The sequence below is a fragment of the Coloeus monedula genome, assembly GCF_965178545.1.
Source record: "Coloeus monedula genome assembly, chromosome: Z".
Classification (NCBI taxonomy): Eukaryota; Metazoa; Chordata; class Aves; order Passeriformes; family Corvidae; genus Coloeus; species Coloeus monedula.
This window is the reverse complement of record NC_138822.1, coordinates 29,108,547-29,129,602: the sequence shown is the minus strand read 5'-3', so window position 1 is coordinate 29,129,602 and position 21,056 is coordinate 29,108,547. Positions and strand designations below refer to the sequence as shown.

General features: G+C 38.4%; 1 protein-coding gene across 3 annotated transcripts in view; it reads right to left on the bottom strand.

The window, feature by feature from the left end:
* The window catches only part of APC (APC regulator of WNT signaling pathway), a 95,861-nt gene that overhangs the window by 62,281 nt on the left and 12,524 nt on the right, over positions 1-21,056 (bottom strand). For 2 of the 3 annotated variants that reach the window (XM_082301903.1, XM_082301905.1), the window contains exon 2: positions 1,524-1,676. In XM_082301903.1, the coding sequence (XP_082158029.1) occupies positions 1,524-1,658 (135 nt within the window). In that variant the 5' untranslated portion in view covers positions 1,659-1,676. Of the gene's footprint in view, positions 1-1,523; positions 1,677-11,940; positions 11,988-21,056 lie in introns of those variants that run through there. The other variant, XM_082301904.1, reaches the window with a different exon arrangement.

Below are 21,056 nucleotides of genomic sequence, written 5' to 3'. Positions count from 1 at the left end.
AGCCATTCCACACCCCAAATTAATGCCCTAGAGACCAGCTTGTACACCTGGACTGTCTCTAGGTCACTGGAAATTTAATTATCTACACAAAAGCTAGAAAAACCTCCACCAAACGAACAAAAACCAAAACACTTGTATGTGGATGAAGAAGAGAAAAAAAGACATTTTTACTCTTTTATTGTAAAACTATCAGGAAGATCATCTGTCCTGTTCTTCCCTTCCTTATTTTAGACTGCAATGACAGGCAGTGGAGGGAGTTACTGACAAATTTGTTGTAATATTTTCTTAAGAAAAATAATATAAATGACAGAATTAGTTTAAAGACACATAACTCAGCAAACAAGCATTTTTTCTGCAGCTGCTAATGACAACAACCATTTCAAGTAGCTGGTGTAAAGGATTATAATTTCCTTTTAATTTAGACAGTAAAGCCATTTACATTTTACACTGCAACGTAAGGACTAAAAATATCTGAAAAATCTGTGCTTTTTTTCAAATGTTGTAACTAGTGTTTCCAAAGGCAGAAGAATTTTTCTTCTTATAGTGAATATACAGTCTACATGCTGGAGGAGAAGAAAATTCAGTTCAAGTATTTTTAATTGCTATATTAATTACATTACTGTATTTTAAAAGTTAAAGACTGGTTGTAAAGGAACAGTAAGTCTGTGATACGAAGATCGGGAAGCAAGTAGATGGAGAAAATAATTTTGCTTAATATTTAGAATATGCCTACCCTGTACAGGAGTATACACAGAAATACCAACAATTTCTGAGCTCTTCTAACTGAGGTACCAAAAGCAGACTGGTTTTGCTGCCTGCTAGCAAAAAGCAGCAGGATTTGTCAGCTTAGGAAGAGCACCACATTAATGCAGCTCTAAGGCTTGCAAAATTCTGCCTTCTTCTGCCAGTATCATGGATCAGACAGATACAGACGATGGTGTATCTTCCTACTGATTAAAATCCATCTAAATTCCACTTGAGCCTAGTGTTTGCTCTTAGACAGGTGGCTCTGAAGGCCTACACTTAGCCAACAAACACCAGCAGGACAGATCTGGGTGAAATTTTTAAGTATTAATTTAAGCTTTGGGAGAGATTGGAGAACTTGTGGTCTTACGTTAAAAGGAACTTCTCCTGTTGAGATCTTAAATATTGTAATTATAGCAAACCCTCAAATTTTTAAAATTACCTGTAAACATTGAAAAACTCCAATGTTTCCCATGTTTTCAAGAGGTGAACAATACTTGCTTTGTCGACCTGTGTCAACACTCTGGACTTCCTGCTGGGAAGTACAGCTGTGCTAAAATGGTAATGCTTATCACAGCACACTGGGAGCTGTTTCTAGAAAACAGTTTTGAAATTAAAAAACAATAATAAATAAATATAGCTGATAGTTTTTCCCTTACATGGCCTGGAAAAGGACTTCCATAAGAATCTAAAAGTACACAAAACTCACTCAGCAATTCCCAGTCCATGACACAAAGGGCAGTGACAGAAACCCCACACAGGCACAGAGCTTGCAATACCTTCATATTGGACGCCTCGGTTTCCAGTTTTGTGAGGTGATTTGAGTTATCCTCTAGCTCTTGCCGAAGGTTGGAGTTCTCCATCTTTAATGCCTCAACTTGCTTTAACAATTGATCATATGAAGCTGCGGCCATCCTGGGCTACCCTCAGCCCTTAAAAAAGTAAGAGAAAATATTAAATTTAAGCATTTCAGAAAAAAAACTTTCACTACCCCAAGGTATCTAACCACAAAATCATCTCTTTCTCCCATTTACCACATGACTTTCTAAACATTTAATTTAAATCCATTAAACCAAACTGTTAATGCCTACAACTAATGCTAATTCAAGACTTTTTCTGTGGACCTCCATTTGATGTGCATGATTAAGAGAAGGAAAAAAGTTCATTGTCAATTGCATCAGATATTAGGGGAAGCTAGAATACACAAAAGAAAATCACTGCATCATACAAAAGCATCCTTATACTGGCACTATGGTTTCAATATGGAGAAATTGCAGCTAATAGACCATATATAGAATTTTTATATAGACAACAAGCATCTTCACACATATTGAAAAGATGCTGACTACCTACTTATTTTAGGAAACAACTCATAGTCACAGATGTTCAATGTTCCTAGGAACAGCACACACTCTGAAGGAGATGCTATATGAAAGGAAAGCAGTAAATACTGGGGAATTTTAACTGAAAAAAACTCCTTATCATCAAATGTAGTAAATATGTAGATATTTTTTAAAAGTATCCTTCAAGGCACAAGATTAAAACAAATTTCTTTCACATGAAGTAGTCATACTGCACCATGGAAATTAAAGATGAAAAGCTACTCTTGATATCAAGGGATCCCATACTGCTTTCAGTAAAACGGTAACACAGTCCCAGAATGCCATCACAACTACTCAGCCATTATAAAGGAGAAAGAAACAAATACTTCGATATCAATTATAAAGCACAAATTGTTCCCCACTTTCCAAACCAAAAGCCAGCAGAGTTGTTCATCTAACAATGTAAGTTAACTAAAACGTGGCTAATGAATATTTCCAACTCTTTAGAATTAATGCTATCAATTTTGATTTCATCAGCCATTCCAGAGAATAAAAGGAAGCCTAGCACTTCACATAACACAAGCTACCCCTTCCAATGTCACTGGAGACACTTCGTAAGTATATGGCCTGTAACTTAAGAGGAAAAAAAAAAAATTTAAAACTTACAGGGCAACATTCCCTTTCATTACTGCAGTTACTTTGGAAAAGATGAAACAAATAAAAGCTCTTATTTAGCATTTTCATTGTAACCTCTGACCAAACCTTTGTCCTTACTGCTTGTGTAATCCGTTATAAAATCAAGTTTCCTCTTCCTGATGAAACTCAATTGAATTATCCAGTCTACTAAAAATTAGGTTAAATTATTAAAAAATGTTGTTGTTCCTCAGTACAAATTTTGAAAATTGTGTTTAACCTTTCTAAATTTAAACCAAACGAAATGTAAAGAAGAGTGTACACCACTGAAGACAGGAACAATAACAAAAGCTGTAGTACATTTGATATGACTGGTTTATTTCCTTTCCAAGCACCTGTCACCATCAAAGACAGGAGAAGGAAGACACCTGGCACTTATGAAACTGTGACTTCCATGAGCAAAAAGAATCTGTAATATTTCTTTTTCAAAATTTGGTCATGCTTTACTGAAGACCTTGTTTTTAGAGAAATAAAGGCAATCTGAAATAACTACTCTACAATGTGAATTCTGGGATTTTATCATCAGGCTGTTTCACCTAAAAGGTTGAGTCTAGTCAAGGAGAGTTGTAGCAAAAACAAAACACACAAACAAACACCAAAAAATCAGTAAGGGCAGATTGCTTCTGTTACATTTCACGTATGCTTTTATCTAATAAGTAACAATTTCCATTACTATTAAGAAAATTAACAGCTATAGTTCACATTTCAGAACAGACTGCATGCACAAGCCCAAGGAAAGAAAGACAGGAGTTAAGAAGAATGGAAACTTCTTCCCATTAGTTGCCATGAATTAGGACTATATTGTAATACTGGTAGAATGTGTTGTTTTTACTGAAGTATATCATACATTTATTCATCTACATGTGATTTACAGAAGCTGCTCTGTGCCATGTAGGACATGCATTTTGTTTCTTGTTAGAGTACCTTTTTCTCCCATTGCTATAATTCATTATTGATATGAAAGGACAGGTAATGACAAAAAAAGTATCCAGTTTTTCCATTTCCTGTCCATTTTTAGGAATTCTAATTTACAGATTTGAAATTTAGATCAATCAGCCCCATTAACAAGATGTACACACACAACAAAGGAAATGGAGAAAAATGGATGAGGAGGAGCTACGGTACAAAGACATAAACTGCATAGCTCTGGTATTTTATATGCAAAACAAACTTAGGCATATTTTTGCTAAATGATTAAGGATCCTGAAGGGGAGATTTGGTTTGCCTTTCCACCCTTCTGATCTAGGTTCCTCAGCTTCCTTTATTCTTATAACATGAAAGTAGGACATCACCACCAAGAGACAATACTCTACCTCAGACTAGAAGTCACTTCCTGATTTATTCAAATGTCAAGCTTTGTGGATTTTCAGATAAAAAAGAAATTAGTTAGCTGATCACCACAACCTGAGTAACCCAAAACATTTTTTTTTCTGCTAAATAGATGCCCAAAGGAGAAATAAGCAACATTGTCACCACAGCTGATATAGAGATTAACAGAAAAACTGTACATGGGTACGGAGCAGTTCAAAGACATCAAGATGACACAGGGCAGTGCTGAAAGCCAAATTATTGGGCTGGAGGCAGGCTGTCAGCAAAGTTCCCCCAAAACTAGACTGTGACAGGCATTTTTAAATGTTTTGTTACTGACTCTGGCACAAGAAGTAGCATCAAAACTTGCTCCCATAAATTCAAGAGATTGCACAAGGTCAGAGGACTCCATGTCATACACAATGAATTCGATGAACTGAGAAATAAAGCAGCAGAAACAGGATGGAATTAAAGAGCATAGCGACATAGGGTCACTCACATAGGAATGTCAACCTGGAGCAGTGAAGCCTCTCAGCAGCCAGCCTGCAGGACACTGTGTGCTGCCAATGAGACTGGCACAAGGAGACCAAACACAATCCCCAGAGTTATCAAATCATTTTACAAAGACATGGGTAAGAAAAGTGAATTCAAGTGGGTGCAGAGAAAGATGCGAAGTGATCAGGGGATGAGAGAGTATCTCAGAAGAGATTAGACAAGCACACCTTGGCTGCCTCAGCACATCAAAGACTGGAATGACACAGCTATACTTTGTTACTACAGAGCAGAAAACACTGAAGAGGGAGAATAATATATATGTTAAAACACAATACTGACACAGAACAAGTGGGTGTAAATCGGTCATTTATCAACCTAGGCTGGCAACATCAACTAGAACTTGTAGTTCAGAGGGATCCTTGCCAAGCATACTACACAAGAAGGAGCCAGACTTCATGGCTCAAGAAATCTAATCTTGTATTCCTAAACTTCAATACAGACAACTGCTGCACTTATTTTTGGCACCTTCAAGATATTTGTTTCTTCTTCTGAAATAATGAAATGCCAAAGTATTTCACAAAAGACACCATTAATTAGTTTTAAAATGCGGGAAACTGACACAGGTAATATATGACCACAAAGCAGCTTAGGCTTTCTGATGCTGAACACTGTGTCATCTCTCAGGCACGTGATTTGAAGAGTGAAATCACAGGGCTCCATTACACGTAAGTGGTTCCATGTATGAGATAAACCCCTCACAATTAAAATCTGTCTCTCTTCTGAAAATACATTTATACCAACTGCGTGAAACTAGACAGAGCAGATCAGAATTCAGGTCCCAAAACAATCCTTGGATTTATGTTCTGGGTAAAAAAAATTACTTATAAATAATTTATAAATTATATATTATAGCTTTATTAAACACAGAACTGTCGGCATCAATAGAAACTGACTGTACCACTTCACCCCCTTCTCGTAGTTTCTCAGTGGTTACATTACTTGCCTTGAGGAAAGAGCTAAACTCTGGACCTTCTTGGCCAGACAGGTTTCCCAGCCACATCCCACCTCATTCAGCCCAAGGGAAAGCAAGGAATACCTCAGACATGGCCTGTTAGTCTGCAGCTGTACCACTGCACATGCAAACATATTCAACACCACTGGGGTCAGAATCAGCTGGATCAAGAACAACTAACTCTTGTTTCCCCCTGTAGGAAACCACTACAGTGGGGGAGAATGCAGGAGAAGGGAAGAACTCTGACCTCCAGAATCCATTTCACATTTCACCCAGCCCAAGGGAAAACACATCATGAATGCAACACAACTCACCTTTGTGAAATTCACTATTATGCTTCAAGTAAAGCAAGCTGCCTTTTACACTCTAGCATTGTTTCTTTACAAAGTGGTCATCAAAGGCAAGAATAGATACTGATTTTTCCAGATTTACTCCAAAAAATAAGCCTCATGGAATCCAGAAACTTTGAAATTCCATACCCTCACATGAGAGACACCCAAAATCTAGCTCTCCTACTTCCCTGACCCATATTTCTCATCATTAAGAAGCTTCTTCTCCATCTCCTACCAAAGTAAGGTGAAATTATGACAAGAAATTTCACGCTTTACTGAATCAGCACTTTGCATGAATATACATATCAAAGAGGAATTTCAAGCTGGATAGAACTCTTTTATGCACTAAAATCAAAATTAATGAGAAGCTTAAATTTATGCAAACACACTGTTGAGATTTAGATATGCATTTTTTATATTAAGAAAACTGTACCAGTAGCCACTGCCCAGACAGGAATTTACATGCACCCATTTTGATCTCAAATCCCAAGTGATAGGAAAAAATGTAATGTAGCCTGAAAATTTAGAACTTTTTAATTGACCAGAGCCTTTTTCTTTGAAATCTGTAAGCATATATACTCAATATGCCCTGAAGAGATTCTACTTAAGAACCATAACAATTTGTCATATATTAAAGCTCCTTATGAAAGTATTTCAGACTTCCATTATTGCTTTTATCCATAAAATCTATCATCACTACTATTGGATTCTACTACCACTGGCAAGCACATTTACTTCTACACTCTGTAACTCAGATTTTTCACCATGTTTCTCTTATTATTATATAAAATTTAACTCTACATGTAGATACAATGTATCTGCATTTTATAAATTTTGGTATGTTTAATCTTTGTTTCCATATTTTGAATTTTTTTGTATCTGTATTTTAATACTGATTCTATCTAAAGTTCATGAATATAATTTAGTAAGTCTGGGAAGGCACATCAGCTCTGCAACTCTTCAGTGCTGAGCCCAGTATCTCATCCTAGTTATTCTTTACCACTCTGTCAATTTTTGTCATTCATTCATAGGAATGTGTCTAATGGGGAATTGTTTCTTCACGGGCACACCACACCGAATTCAGGGAGGAAGTGCTGACACAGCCATGACATTTTTCCAATTAGTTTATCTAAACTACCTTTAAAAACAGATTATTTTTAAGCACCAGGCCTACGGGTTCTGACTCACAGTGGTTGTGGCCAACGGTGGGGTGGCCGGGAGGGCTCTGCCGGTGCCTCCCCAGCTGTCTGCCCCACCCATCTCTGCACGATTCCCACCCAGGGAAGTGGGGAAGGGCTCAGCTGCTCAAGGGGCAGCTGCTAAACCACTGCAGATTACTGCCCCATTTCCAAGGTAATCTGAAATAGGTGTCAGTTTAAGTTTACTGTGCTGGGTCATTAACCACGATGCTTCAGCAGCTGTTGCACAGCTATTTCCAAAAGAGGGGCAAGGCTGACAGGCAGGGGCAAAAAATCCAGCACAGCTGTTCCAAGGTAAGTGAGTTCCATTTTAGTAACTTCAGCTCTAAGTGGACCATTTTCATACAGCTTCCTTATCAATGCATTCATAAGAAAGAAGAGTGTGGGGGGGTTTGCTGTTCTTATTTTGAACATATCAAACCATGCCAATTTGCACTACTTTAATTTCTCTGTTGACTGAATCCTGTATTGAATTTTCCATTATTTCGTTTGAAGCCAGCCTTCAGGTTTTCAGCTCTGGCAAAATACCAGCACTCCAACTGCTGTCTTCAAGAACTTACCCAAACTGAGTATTACTGTGTCAGGGACTGTCTTATCCATTTCAGTTTGGGCAAGCTTTCAAGGTTTCCCAATTTAAAAATGTTTATCCTTCACTGGCATTGTCCAATTCTCTCCTTCCTTACTCACTGAAAAATACTCCACTGGACTCAATTTGTAAAAGTCCATTATCCTGATTTCTCCAAACAGCAGAAAAAACATTTCTGCCTTCTCCAGTATCACACCGAACAACTATATTATTTCCACCTAGTGATAAATCTATGCTTTACTAAAATGGCCTTTGGTGCCAGCTTATTTCATCTTCCTATCCCCACCCCAATTTAAGAACAATCCCCAAAAGTTCTAGCCAGGAGCAGCTGAAAGGGAAGCCATTTTGTTTGGGTTCTCTTCAACTGAGCTATGCAGGCACACAAAAAAAATGAGCTGTCTGAAAGTGGCTTTGAGTGCGGTTAGAGACAACTAAGAAAATACTCAGCCCACAATGAGAACTGCCCATGAGTGAACAGCAGATCTGTTCATGTTCTAATCTGCTCTGCTTTAGCACACTTAGGTCATCAGAGATGAAGGAAGGAATATAAAAAACAATCATCACAGAAAACTGCTCTTCCTCCAGTTTCTTTTAGCAACAAGGGCTTTGATAACAGAAAATTAATTGCAAGTTATATAACACTACTCTTTTTAACACATTTGAAAATGAAGACATTGAAAAAAATTGATAACAAATCATACCAAATTATAATATCTAGATTGGGCATGCTATGGATTCCTGGGGTTTTCAACCATGTAAAAAAAACTGCAAAGGCCAGATGAAGAACCATTACTGTTATCAGTTATCCTAACACAATTTGTGAAAGCCTTAGTCCCTTTAAAAGAAGACCACACAATTTTCTCTAAACCTTGGTTGCATTAAGTTTTTCTTTTTGGGTTTTCTATCCACTTCTGCATGAAGGCTATCTTTGTGGACAGCAGACTAAAACACTCAAATGTTATTATACCTGGCCTTCCTAAATCCTTCTGAGTGGGGACTGGGTAAAGACTGGGTTTTTGTGTTTTGTTTTTTCAGAAATTAATTCATTACTTGGCAAGACCTTTCAATCCATCTTTATATTTTGGGATACTACCGTAAATTCTATACTTAGCCTGTACTCACCAACCATGAACAGAAGCATCATCTGTCCATCTTAACCAAAAGTGATAAGTGATCCATGTTCTCAGCATTCCTTAAAAGACCGTGAGGAGAAGGAATGAGAACATCATGGTCTGAACTTTTGTGCGCCTCATTAAACGTCAAGTATGATAAAGGCCAAGTGTATGTTTGTGTGAGAAACAAATAATTTAATGTTTGGACTTTTACTAAAGAATGCTAACAATGACAAAAACATTCCTAATTCAAAAGTAGTAAAATCAAGAAGTCATACATTTCAGGCTATAAACTGTCAAGTTCAGCTTTTATTACACTGTCAAGAAAATTCCCACTTCTTCAGTTAGAATTCTGGGTTGGGAAGTTCCTTAGCTGGTTAGTCATGCTGTATGCAGAATATGACTATGAAAATTCGAAACATGATTTGCATTTAAATACTATATTGAACACAAACCACTCCAGACATCATTTAAATAATAACTTATATTGGATCAGGAATGATTCACAAGCCTGAACACTCATCCTTCAAGATGATCATGTTTGTTATTCATGACTAATTGTGTATGCCCTCACTGCACGTGACTTGCTCCTGTTTACTTTTATATTTCTCGTAATCTTTAAGGATTCAATTCTAGAAAGTTTAAGGTATTAAAAAGTCTGAGAAAGGTATTTCCTTTCCTATTTTACCTTAAAACACAAACTCAAAACAACTAACATGAAATAAATCAGCTGTAATAAAAAAAATTTATACATACTATAAAAATTTTCAATTATATATTATAAAAATAATTTACAATAAATATGTATTTCTCCATCTTGGGTGACCTATCAGGGCCATCTTCAGGGTTCTCTTCAGCACTTTTAAGCCCATTTGTCTTGCAGGAAATGTATCAGCACCTGATCACACAGGTGCATGGATTTTGGAAAACCATTAGTGGAAATTAGGTCTTTGCTGACAATAATTTACCGTCACAGCACATCATTAGTAGTATAGCTTATTTTAAACACCATTTTGCTACACTGATAATAAAAGAATTTACCAGATACCATCAACATAAATATTTTACCAACTAAATTAAGATGCATACTGAAATCCAACATAAGAATTTAGAGATCAAGGGAACCAATTGTAGCCACATGCATTTCCAACTTGTGCTGTATTATTCCATGCTGATATAACAACAGCACATTATGACAAGATGTATCAGAACATTAATCATAACCAAGTATTTTGTATTTCAGGGGTGACGCTTAGAAAAATCTGCACCCATAAATATTTTAAAGTCTTATATTTAGAAGTGATCTTTTATTCAAGCTACCATTTTAAGAGTGTGACTTACAGAACTATTACAGTGGTTACACAGAATACTACTAAGACTTTCTTTTTAAGAGTTAAAAAGGTACAGGAAGAAGCATCACCATAATAATCATAATAATCACTACTGTGCTTTTGTCACCCTTTTTCCTTTTAGAAAAAAAGGGGTGAAAACACCTCTGCATCTTCTGTTTCTTTTAACATTTAAGCAACTATAATGAAGACTCAAAATGCCAAAGCAGAAATATGTAGTATCACCAATTTACCCTCTGAAACCAGTTATTCCAAATATAAAGTTCTCACATGATGTTTTAAAATTTAATATTATCCAAAGCCTCTCAGGCTCATAAGACAGGAGACTTAAGACTCTAAAAATAGTGCTATATATATAAAATGTTTTGAGGGGATATATAAAGAAGGTATTTAAACTGAGACTTTTCTTCATCAAACCTTTTTTGCGCATCACTGTATCTGACAGAACTGAGAAAGAGAAGAGCATTTTAACAGTTACTTCACGTCTCCTTAAAAATACAGCAGACTATGGTTCTAGAAAATGGCTTTCAGTATATATGCCTATGTGTATTTTCAAAGAACTATAATCTTGGCAAAATACTCATAAATCTGTTACCTGCATTAGATAACAGAAAAAATTAACCAAACAGTAAAAAGACAGTGGAAAAAAAAACACTGAGAAGCATTTTCAACGGAACAAACAGCAAAGGGTGAAAGAAGTACTCAAAAAAGGAAATAGATCTATATTGTGCTATTCACGTATGCACTAAAATTTACTGAAAATACTTCTATGCACGCTAAGAAGCTGTGTATTTTTTGCGACGCCTTTAATAGGCATTTTTCAGGGTATGACTCTCCAAATCAAGTCAAAACCGGGCCGTACTGGTCCTCTGAAGAAAATCCTATCAAACGAAAAATACCCTTTACAGCCCAAAGACAAGGTCCTCCATGGGAGTCAACAGGAAGAATATTGTATCTTGACACAAAACCTGAATAGGATGAAATAATTTGGCAGCATATGTGTCCTCCAAAAATCGCCACATATTTTAGCAAAAGCAAGGAGAACTCTGCTAGCAGTGACCTAATTACTAGCATAAAAGCTGCGTATCTGACAAAGGGGAAGAAAGGACCCACTGCTTCATACATAATTTATTAAGATTTCCCACAGCATTCAGGTTAAGTCACGGACCCAAGCACCTCTTTGTGATGTTAAATAAATCTGTGAGAAGTCAGCGGATCCCAGGGCGCGCCGAGGGCGCAGCGCTGCCCCCCAAGCGCTCCCGCCGGCCGCCCACCCGCGCGTCCCCCGCGCTGCGGCAGCGGAGGCGCCGCCGCCGCCCGTCCCTAACAAAGCCGGGCCGGTGCCACCCCCGGGCAGCGCCTCGTCGCCCCGCGAGGGGCACCTCCGCGGCTCTGCCCGCCCCGAGACCCCTGCGCGCCGCCGCTCCCCCTCCTCCTCCCGCTCCTCCCGGCCCCGGAGCCCGCGCAGGAGCTCCGCAAGGCTTTGTGCCTCCGGCCGGCGCGGCGGGCTGCGCTCGGTCCCGCCCGTGGCGGCTCCCCGCCGTGCCCTCCCGCCCGTCCCCGCGGCTGCGGGGCTCCCCTCCCCGCCGCGCTACAGCCCCTTCTAGCACCCCACGTTTTGAGGGCTTTTTTTTGTTTGTTTTCGGGGGATTTTTTTGTTGTTTGGTTCGTTGGGGTTTTTTTAAGCCGCGAAACCGCTTCCTCCTCCCTGCCCCTCCCGGGCGCGGGGAGCCTCGGCCGCCGCGCCTCACCCGCGCGGGAAGAAGCCGCCGCCGCCGCCGCACTCACCCCATGGCCGCGGCCGCCGCGCCTCCATCCCCGCGCCAGCGCCCGGCCCCGCCCGCGCCACCGGCTGCGCCAGCGCCGCGCGCACGGCGCGGCCCCACGGGTCACGTGCGGCGCAGCCAATGGGGCGCGCGGCCGCCCCCGCCCCGCCCCGCCCCGGGCGGAGCTCCGCGCGCGGCCCCGGGCGCGGCCCCGGCGCCGGGCGAGCGGCCGGACATCGAACCCGCGCTGCGCAAACCAGCCCCGCGGCCACTCGCCCGCCCGCCCGTCACAGGGCGTTTGACATTGTGCATGTGAAAATGAAACGAGGTTCTGCGTGTGCTAGAATTAAAGCTGCTGCAGCTCACCTAGAAATACACTGAGACATTGCTCATTAAAAGGGCAGCAGGAAGCGTGTCCTTCAAGGGCATCTCAGATTACTCGGCGGTTCAGTAAAATGCTGTTTTCATCTGCTTTTCAGATATGAAGTTGTTATGCTAGTTGGTAGCTCAATAACAAATCAAATATACATACTATAAGCTATGTTAAATTAGAACAATAAGTACCAGTTGGAAAAAATCTAAAAGGCAAATGAATTTATGAAAGAAAATCAATTTATGAAACTATTTTATAACCTCCTTTCAGAAATGCTCTCCCTCCAAGGGTAAGGATGTAACAACGTATTCATGAAGACGATTTAAAACCTCACAGAAGCACACTACTGAAATCCAAGAGACAGCAGAAATTAAGCCATATTTCAGCTGTTTGTAGTCCATATTTTCACTTTAAAAAACAATTATCTGTGTAACAGCTACTATAAGAATCTTCTAAAAAGCTCTGATATAAAAGTCAGCTTTGCAGAAACAGCACAATATTAAATCTTTTAAATCCCCTAGAATGATTAAAGAATAAATCTATGGACAGTGCAACCCATCTCAACAAAATAGGGCACAATAGAAGACATCTGGAAAGGTAGAATGGTTCCTCACCTAGAGCAAAACAACACCCTTCCCTGTGGTATGTTACATAAATTACGGAGTTATATGCTTCTACAACGGAACATAAGGATAGATAACTTATTAAAAACATATATCCTGATATGCCTGCAAATAATACTTCATTCTGCCTATAATACTTTTTTTATTTGCATGGGACAAGCAGACATGTAGTACCTCGTTGTTGGGATGAGATGAAATCAAAGGCACTGCAGGCCTGTGCATGCATGTGAGCAATTGTACCACACATTACTTAAACACTACTAATTTCATTTTAGCTGTTTCCTCATACCTCCTTTTTCCAGTCAGAGAAGTCAACAGTCCATACTCAGAAAAGATGCTCTTTACCAGATAACCTTCTATCTAACATCTTCATGATCAAAATGATGTGTGACATATCATCTGCTACCTTCAAGATAGTTTTGCACAAAATCATCTCCGACTTCACCACTAAGGCTAACTGCAGAAATACTGTCACTTCAGCTGTTATGGTAAAACACTTTAAACCAAAGTTAAGTGGGCCATTAGTCAAGGGTGTTCCAAGGCTTTATGATTTTTTTGCTATAAAGGTTCTATTAATTACAGTAATTGTTGACATCCTATGGTTTATGGTGTTTTATGATCCACTTGATTCCATTTCACAGTGACCAAGTTCATCCTCCCTCAGCTGTAAAAAATTGTCACAGTACTCTTAACAGGTTCGAAGCTTAGAACCTAGCTAGGCACTAGACCTAAAGCCATCTTACTTGATATCTTAGTGATATACACCCTTGCTCCATCCCTCAGAAAAGCAAACCAAAATGCTCCCAGTTGTTACTTTGAAGTTCTCTCCATCCTAAAATTATTTACATTGGTGCAAATGTATATTCAAATAAATACAGACATGGCTCAACATCTGCATTATCAGTTGGCAAGTTGTTGCAACAGGAGTTGTAGCTTAAAACCAAATCAGGTTTTTCCAGTAATAGTTTTGAACTTGAAGAATTGGAAGTGTTCAGAAGTGGCAAGTGCTACACAGCCTGGAATGACTACTTTAAGTGTGCAAAGACGACACCAGAGAACCAAAGAAACTGAAACACTATGTACTTTAAAGCTAAATTCCACACTTAAAAGTGAAAAACTAAGCTTTGAGAAGTACAGTTAATTTTCTAGAACCCAAACCAGCTGTATTAAAAAATGGAAGGCTACATAATGTATCAATTTACACACACCATACTGCATTTTCTGCAACTTTGTAACACTAACTGTAGTTTTCACTGTGTGAAAACTGTCTTGCTACTCCTGGTACTGGTTAATCCTTTCTGAGGCTGGGAGTCACAATCTGAGCAAATTCACTGCTCTGCAGCCTGAAGTCCCACATTAATTTGCAGAACAAGCAGAAGCAAAAATTCTTTAATGATTCCTGCCAAGATGACAGCTGAGTGGGAGGGAAAAAGCTTTCCCCTCCTCATTCATAGTAATGCCCATTCTGTTATGATTTCATAAACATGGCTGCTTATGGTCTGTGTCTGTGTCACATGCACTTGTCTCTGCAGCAAAATCCAGTAATAAGTGAAATTCAGTTTAACAAACAGTATGCTTTGACCCTTCCCATATTGCATCTTCCAGTGGTGCTAAACCATTGCTATACAGCCAAACAGGTGAATATCTTCCCTCAAAACTGTTTTCTGTCTGCAGTACAGGATTTTTCTAATAAAACTGATACCAGTGAAACACTGTTTGAGAGAGAGAAAAAAAAAAAGGTCAGGCTCTCAGGAAAAAAGAAAGGAATTGTACATGAAAAAGTCTTCTTTAGACTAAGTTTATTTTTGGCTAGTTATTTTCTATCTGGCAGATGGAACAAGATGGCTTTTTCATTCTTTGAAAGAAACCATTACCAAGACAGGCGTAGCAATACCTGCAAGATATTACATAAACCTACCCTTTAAAATCTATTAGAAGACTCAAATCTCTGCATGAATCCATGTAAGCTATCAAATCCAAAAGACAGAAAATTTTAGTATTGAAAGATACCGGTTCAGTTTCAAATTACTTCTATTATTTTGGACAAGATTGCTGCAGTCTACTCAGCACAGCATTCTCAAACAGTCAGATGGGAATTTGGGTTTAGGAATGGAATTGGCAATATTTTTAATGCAATTTTTGATGCAACCTATGCACCAAGTATTTCCCATTGCATTTATAAAAATCCATTTTGAGACCAAATATAGTTGTCATTAACTGTTATACCCCACTACTAAGTAGTGCTAATTAGAATCTCTGCATAGATTAAGATCTAAATTTTTAAAAACATAAGGTACATTCCCCAAAGTATCTATTTGCTTCATAAAATCATGACTATTATAAGAGGAAATGCAAGACGTTTTCTGGTTTTAGATAGCTGGCTCATAAATGGGACAGTTCTCTCAATCTTTGCAACCTCACCTACTGCAGCAATACTCTTCTCCCTATGAGCTTTTCACCATTAAATATATTTAAAGTGATTGATATTTCATTATTAGTCATTGGACATGCACAGAACTACCTACCTCAGAGACCCTGCACAGGGAGTGGTTGGATAACGAGCTAAATTCTCTCTCTGGCGCCAGGCACTATGGTTGGCATTACTTGCAAATGTGAAAAAATAGTGCTGCTGAGATCTTGCCTTCAGAACTTTCTAATGCAAGATTTAGGCATTGAGTTGTATCAGACTGCACTTTTTAGAAAGGTTGTACTTCACAGATTTCATTAACAAAATAAACTGAAGACATTTCACATCTGTTTTACATAGACAAAAATTTCATCTCAACATGGGACTTGACGACGTATTTTAGCAGCTGCTGTAACCAAAGGTTGTCTTGTGCCTTTCAACTTTACATGGGAAAAAAACCCAATGAAACTAAACATGCTCTTTGTTTCTTATTTTCTTTAGTACTGTCAAGGTACATTCACATCTCTCACTACCACACAAAGACCAGGTTTCGTCTGAGGCCTGTCCTTACCATGTGACCAGGACGAGTGAAAGTTTGTATATACACACTTGAGAAAACTCCTAACTTGCTCCCATTGGCATCATACCACTGTTTTGGCCATTAAGAGCTGTAGCCCTACTTTCTCCATCAAAAGTCTCTCAGAAATATTGCATATTATTTCCCCAACTATGGGAACTTCCAACTATGAGCAGTACAAAGGTCATCAGAAAAAGGTTTCCTGAGGATCAAGAACCTAAAGGACTGCCTTTCTCATGCAAATGAAGAAACAATGAAGAACTCTGCCATTGTTCACAATGCATCATCCAGAACACAGGCAGTAGTCCTACAAAAACAGACAGGAATTTTCTGTACTTAGAACAGATTTTTACTAATGTACTAAATTCCACTTTTTTTTTTCTTTCCAGAAAGTTGTGCTACCAGTTCCTGAACTTGAGAAGATTTTTCCACAAGCAATGACAAGGTCTGTCTTTCACAGGGGTCAATTAACTACCCCACAGACATGTAACATAAGCTAAATGAGAAAAGCAGAGAAATGCATGCTGTTTAGTTATTTCATAACTAAGTCAGAGGCACAGAAATACATCATTTGCTCTTTAAATCCTTTACTATTTAATGCTCTCTACTGTTTGCCAATTCCTTACTTTTGTCCAGAAGTAGTCTGCTCTCTGGGGCATCTCCCACTCATACTTTCTTCCCTCTCACTAAGTTTTTCCATCTGCATGAACCTTTCTTGCTTGAAATTTAAAAAAAAAAAAAAAATCAAGAAAAAATACTGCTTCCTTCCTCACATCTGTTAGCTCTAGTGTGGAGCCATGGCCCAATCTGCAATATTAGTCACATTCTCTAAAAGCAGTAAAAGCAATAATGAAGATAGTTTGTTTAGAAAACTGTTATCCAATAAATTTCACCATCCACTCTTCTATCTCAACTATATAATAAGCACCACCTGACACAACTTTGTGTCACACTACCTATGATTTCCTCATCCTCTAATTAAGAACATCACACTATCCTGGCATTATATCACTTCATTTCCTCTGCTATAGCTCTTTCAGGCTTCTTAGGTAGTTTACTGTATCTGCATATTGTAATTTTCACTTCTTGCATCATGGATGGTGCTTATTCAGTCCGCTAAAGGGCTCGACCTTTAAAGAAATTTGGAAACAGATTTTAGAGATGTGAGCTAGGAATCTTGTCATTTTTCTGTAAGGTGCACAAAGTGAGTTCACAGCAATCAGATAAAGAGTTGACTTTCAAGTGTAGTTTACCCCACTGACGGCTGTGTTGGTATGTGCCAACCTGCTCACTCCAAGCCTCCAGCCAAATAAAGGCTTATCCGCACTTTAGAAAATGTAATTGCACCTTTTAGCCCATTTGTAATTCTGTTTCAGTAGTCTGTTAACAGTATTGAAGGCTGAACATCTCCAATATAAAAGCCCTTGGTTAGTATACCTCAGGGATTCTCTGATGATTTTTTTTCAGAAGAAAAGTTATTCCTAGAGGACTTTTTTCATTAATACGTACTTTTTGTCTTTTCCCCATTTGGGCCGTAGACTAGAAGAATATGTTTAAAGAAAGATAAAAAATGGTATATTTTCCCATGTTTCTTGGGAAGTGTCAGATTCTGGATCTGTCTGATGGCAGATCTGCACTGAGTACACACTTGGAACACCTGCAGTGGCCTGAGTTACAAGATAAAGCCCTATTTTGCTGCTTCTTCATACTCAGCATCACCTGTAAGAAATCACAGTACTCACATGACACATGGATGACTGCACGTGCAAGTGGATGGTCAGATTCAGTTTCTTGTTACACTGTGGTTGACAGAGGTCCCTGCTAAAAGAGATGGATGCTACATGGTTATATAAGCTTTATAGTGCCCAGGAGCACATCCCAGAATTCTACACCACTGACAAATGGAAGCTCTATCAGTGGAATATTTACCTTTTTCTGCACAATCTTCCTTTCAGTCCTCCCTTTGTTTGGTTTGAACCAGATGTTCTTAATGCAAGAGCTGATTTCTTGTAAGCATTCTGACATTTTAGTAGTAATAAATCAGTTAGCTGAAGGTCATCTGTTTAGCTAAAGGTCATCGACATGTTTTTTGCCAATGGTATTGAAAAGGAGAGAAAGTTAATTTTTGTGGAATCCTGTAAGCAATGACCTTTTCCAGAAAACGTAGGTTAACCATGAGCATTCTCCAAGTCTGCTAAGACTTAAAAAGTGCCAGCTAGAGACAAGTTTCTTAAAATACACTGCATTAAGAAAGGCTGTGACAAGGTCTAGAAACACAAGGATCTTGCTAAGTCACGGCTGTGAGTTCTCTCACCATAATTACAATCTTTTGAACACTTAAAATTTAGGCTCAAGCCATAGAGGCTCTTAGCTAGAACAGGACAACTGCATCAAATCAATCTAGAAAAACTATAATTTACAAGATAAAGTGTTGGCAAGGCATCTGAGGACACATATATCATCCTCAAAAATATAAAAAATTCCACATTTCAGTACATAAAAGTAATTGCTAAGGAGTTTGAAGAAAGACCACAAATAAAAATGGCTTGTCAAGGAAGATTTATGCTGTGTGGTTTAAGGAGTACAACTTGGTTTAGCAAAAGGTAGGCTGTTTTTTATCACTGTATACTGAAATTATTTTTAAGTGTCACACGTTTAAAGAGATCCGTCAGCACAGATTGGACAAACTGGAAATGAACTTCCCAGCATTGCTGAGGTTAATCAAATTACAGAAGTTCAGTAGGAATTGAGCCCACAAGTTGAGACAAGGTATTTCAAAAATTACCAACTTTTGCTATTCTACAGCCTCTAATGTAAGGGTCACACTGAATAGTGCTGGGGTCCAAGACTGAACTACATGAAAGCTTACAATTCAATTAATGCTGCAAGAATTTAATTCCTTGCAGTGTTTTTCCAAGCAGTATTCCTTGCATACTGGTTTTGCAACAATTATAATCAAGTCTCACACCATCAAGACTGAGCTGATTGCTTGGTAAGGTTAAGAAAGAAAATCCTCCAGCTCATTTCTCAGGACCAGTATAGAACTTCATCATTAACTGATTAATTGATTTCTGTGTATGCAGAGATGAGCTGATGTGGGAGGCAACACTCCTGCAGAAGGAAGAAAATTAACTATATCTCAGCTGAAAACCAAGATGAGGACAAGAATGGACTTGTGCTCTCAGGTAGCACAACCCTCCAAGACACCTGGCCAACACACAGTTTTTCAGCTCACTGCCATATTAATCACTATGAATAATGAGTCATGTCACATTTTTCAGTTAGCTTTTGTTTTGGAAGCGTTCTTGCTATCTTCAGCTTATTTATTCACCATAAAAATATGTCATTGGATGATTTGGGTCTCAGTCCCCTAGGGAATTGCTGTAACACAAGGTTCTAGGCGATAGTGGCATATTGATTTTTTTCCCTCCTCTTCTGGCACACAGTTTAGTCAGTTTGTTGGAAGTTAAAAATATACAGCGCCTCAATTCAAAATATATGTTGCTGATGTGAGTGCTAGGAGTTACATTTTTCTTCTGTGGTTTTGAATGAATAACATCTTTAAATCTTAATTTCAGTAACACTAGTGAGGTGGAAAAACCTTTTTTTCTTTCAATGGAGAGGGAATTGTTTTTATAAAAGCCTCAGAAATCTATTATATGATATATTTGCCTAAAGAAGGTCCAGCTTACTGAATAGCCAACAGGTGATAAAAATTCAAGCATAAGCTTCTCTGTCCAGTATTCAAGCAGCATGAATACTTTTTTTAATTGATCTACCTGCAGAGTAGAAAAGGAATACAAATTTGAAATATCCATTATATTTCTAGACAAGTTGCTTCCAGCACCAAGGTCTACACATTTAGCAACAGTGCCCTATGATCTATATTTTTAGGAGTCACACAAAATTGGCCTTTCTTTGGGCCATTCATCATCTTGGAAATCACCATGCATCTTCAAAGTAACAAAACCAGCATCTGAGACAGCTATTACTGAAAATTTACCACTACCCAAGTCACTTCAGTAAAGTAATGGGAAAAAGCAGCTGAAGAAAAGGACTGATATCCAAGCCCAGAACAAATAAAGCATCAATGGAGTAATAGAGCAGAAAAAAACACATTTAAGTCTGTCAAAAACTGAGAAGGCAGGAATTCCTTGATCTAGGTAGAATACATATTTCAGTGCCAGCTTCTCCTCCCAGCTTTAATCCAAGGTCACCAGCTTCTCAACCAAAATACCTAAATTGCATGCACTAAATGTGAACTAAATGAACCATGATAGACTTGCATGACTGAAGTATATAATGTTGCAGCTCTATAGAAACACTCAGGTTAAGATGTAACAATTAAAAAAGCTAGGATAACTGGTGTACTTTGCATCTTAGATTCCAATCCGTACAGACACGGGAAGGGAAAATTCTAATTAATCACAGCAATACTTATAAAAGCTCTCCATCACTAAGCGTACTAGAAGAATATTTCTTCTCCTAACATGTAACCCTAATACTTCAGCCTTAAATGAAAAGATTGTATTTTCAAAAGCTTCCAGTGCAAGTCAGATAGAACACTAGCCCTTAGTCATATTTAACACAAATATTCCTTCTCAGCATGGATTTGCATTTCATTTATCCATTACTCTTTTATAAATGTATACATTTCTAATCAAGTACTGAATCCCTTGCTAGAAGTAATTTTTAATGTTTTAATGTTAAAACTCAAACTATTCAAGTTTAAAGTTTGCCTGGCAAACCCAAGTAAACTGAGCAATCCCAAGTAAACTCTGGCAAACAAACGCAATACATTCTTTCTACATGAACAAAAATTCCAAATAGAGTAGTCTTGCAGGGAAACTTAATGCCTGAAAATTAAGGTAAGCTGAGAGCTCAAGAATTTTAAGTATTTCCCACAACATTGAAGGAGTTAATTTTGCAAGCTAATTACCCCAGGTGGCAAAAGAAAGGCAGAAATCTTCACAGTAGGTAATACTTGTTCTAACAAGGAAGAAACAATAGGAGAGATCCCATGCCATTGACAAAATCCCTTCTGTCACTCGAACAGAAAACCAAAGTCCTTCTCCAGAAGCACACTAGGCAGTAATTGAAATTTTCTTATTCAAGACTATGAATGAGCTGTTCTCCAGTCTCACTTCTTTATTTTTTT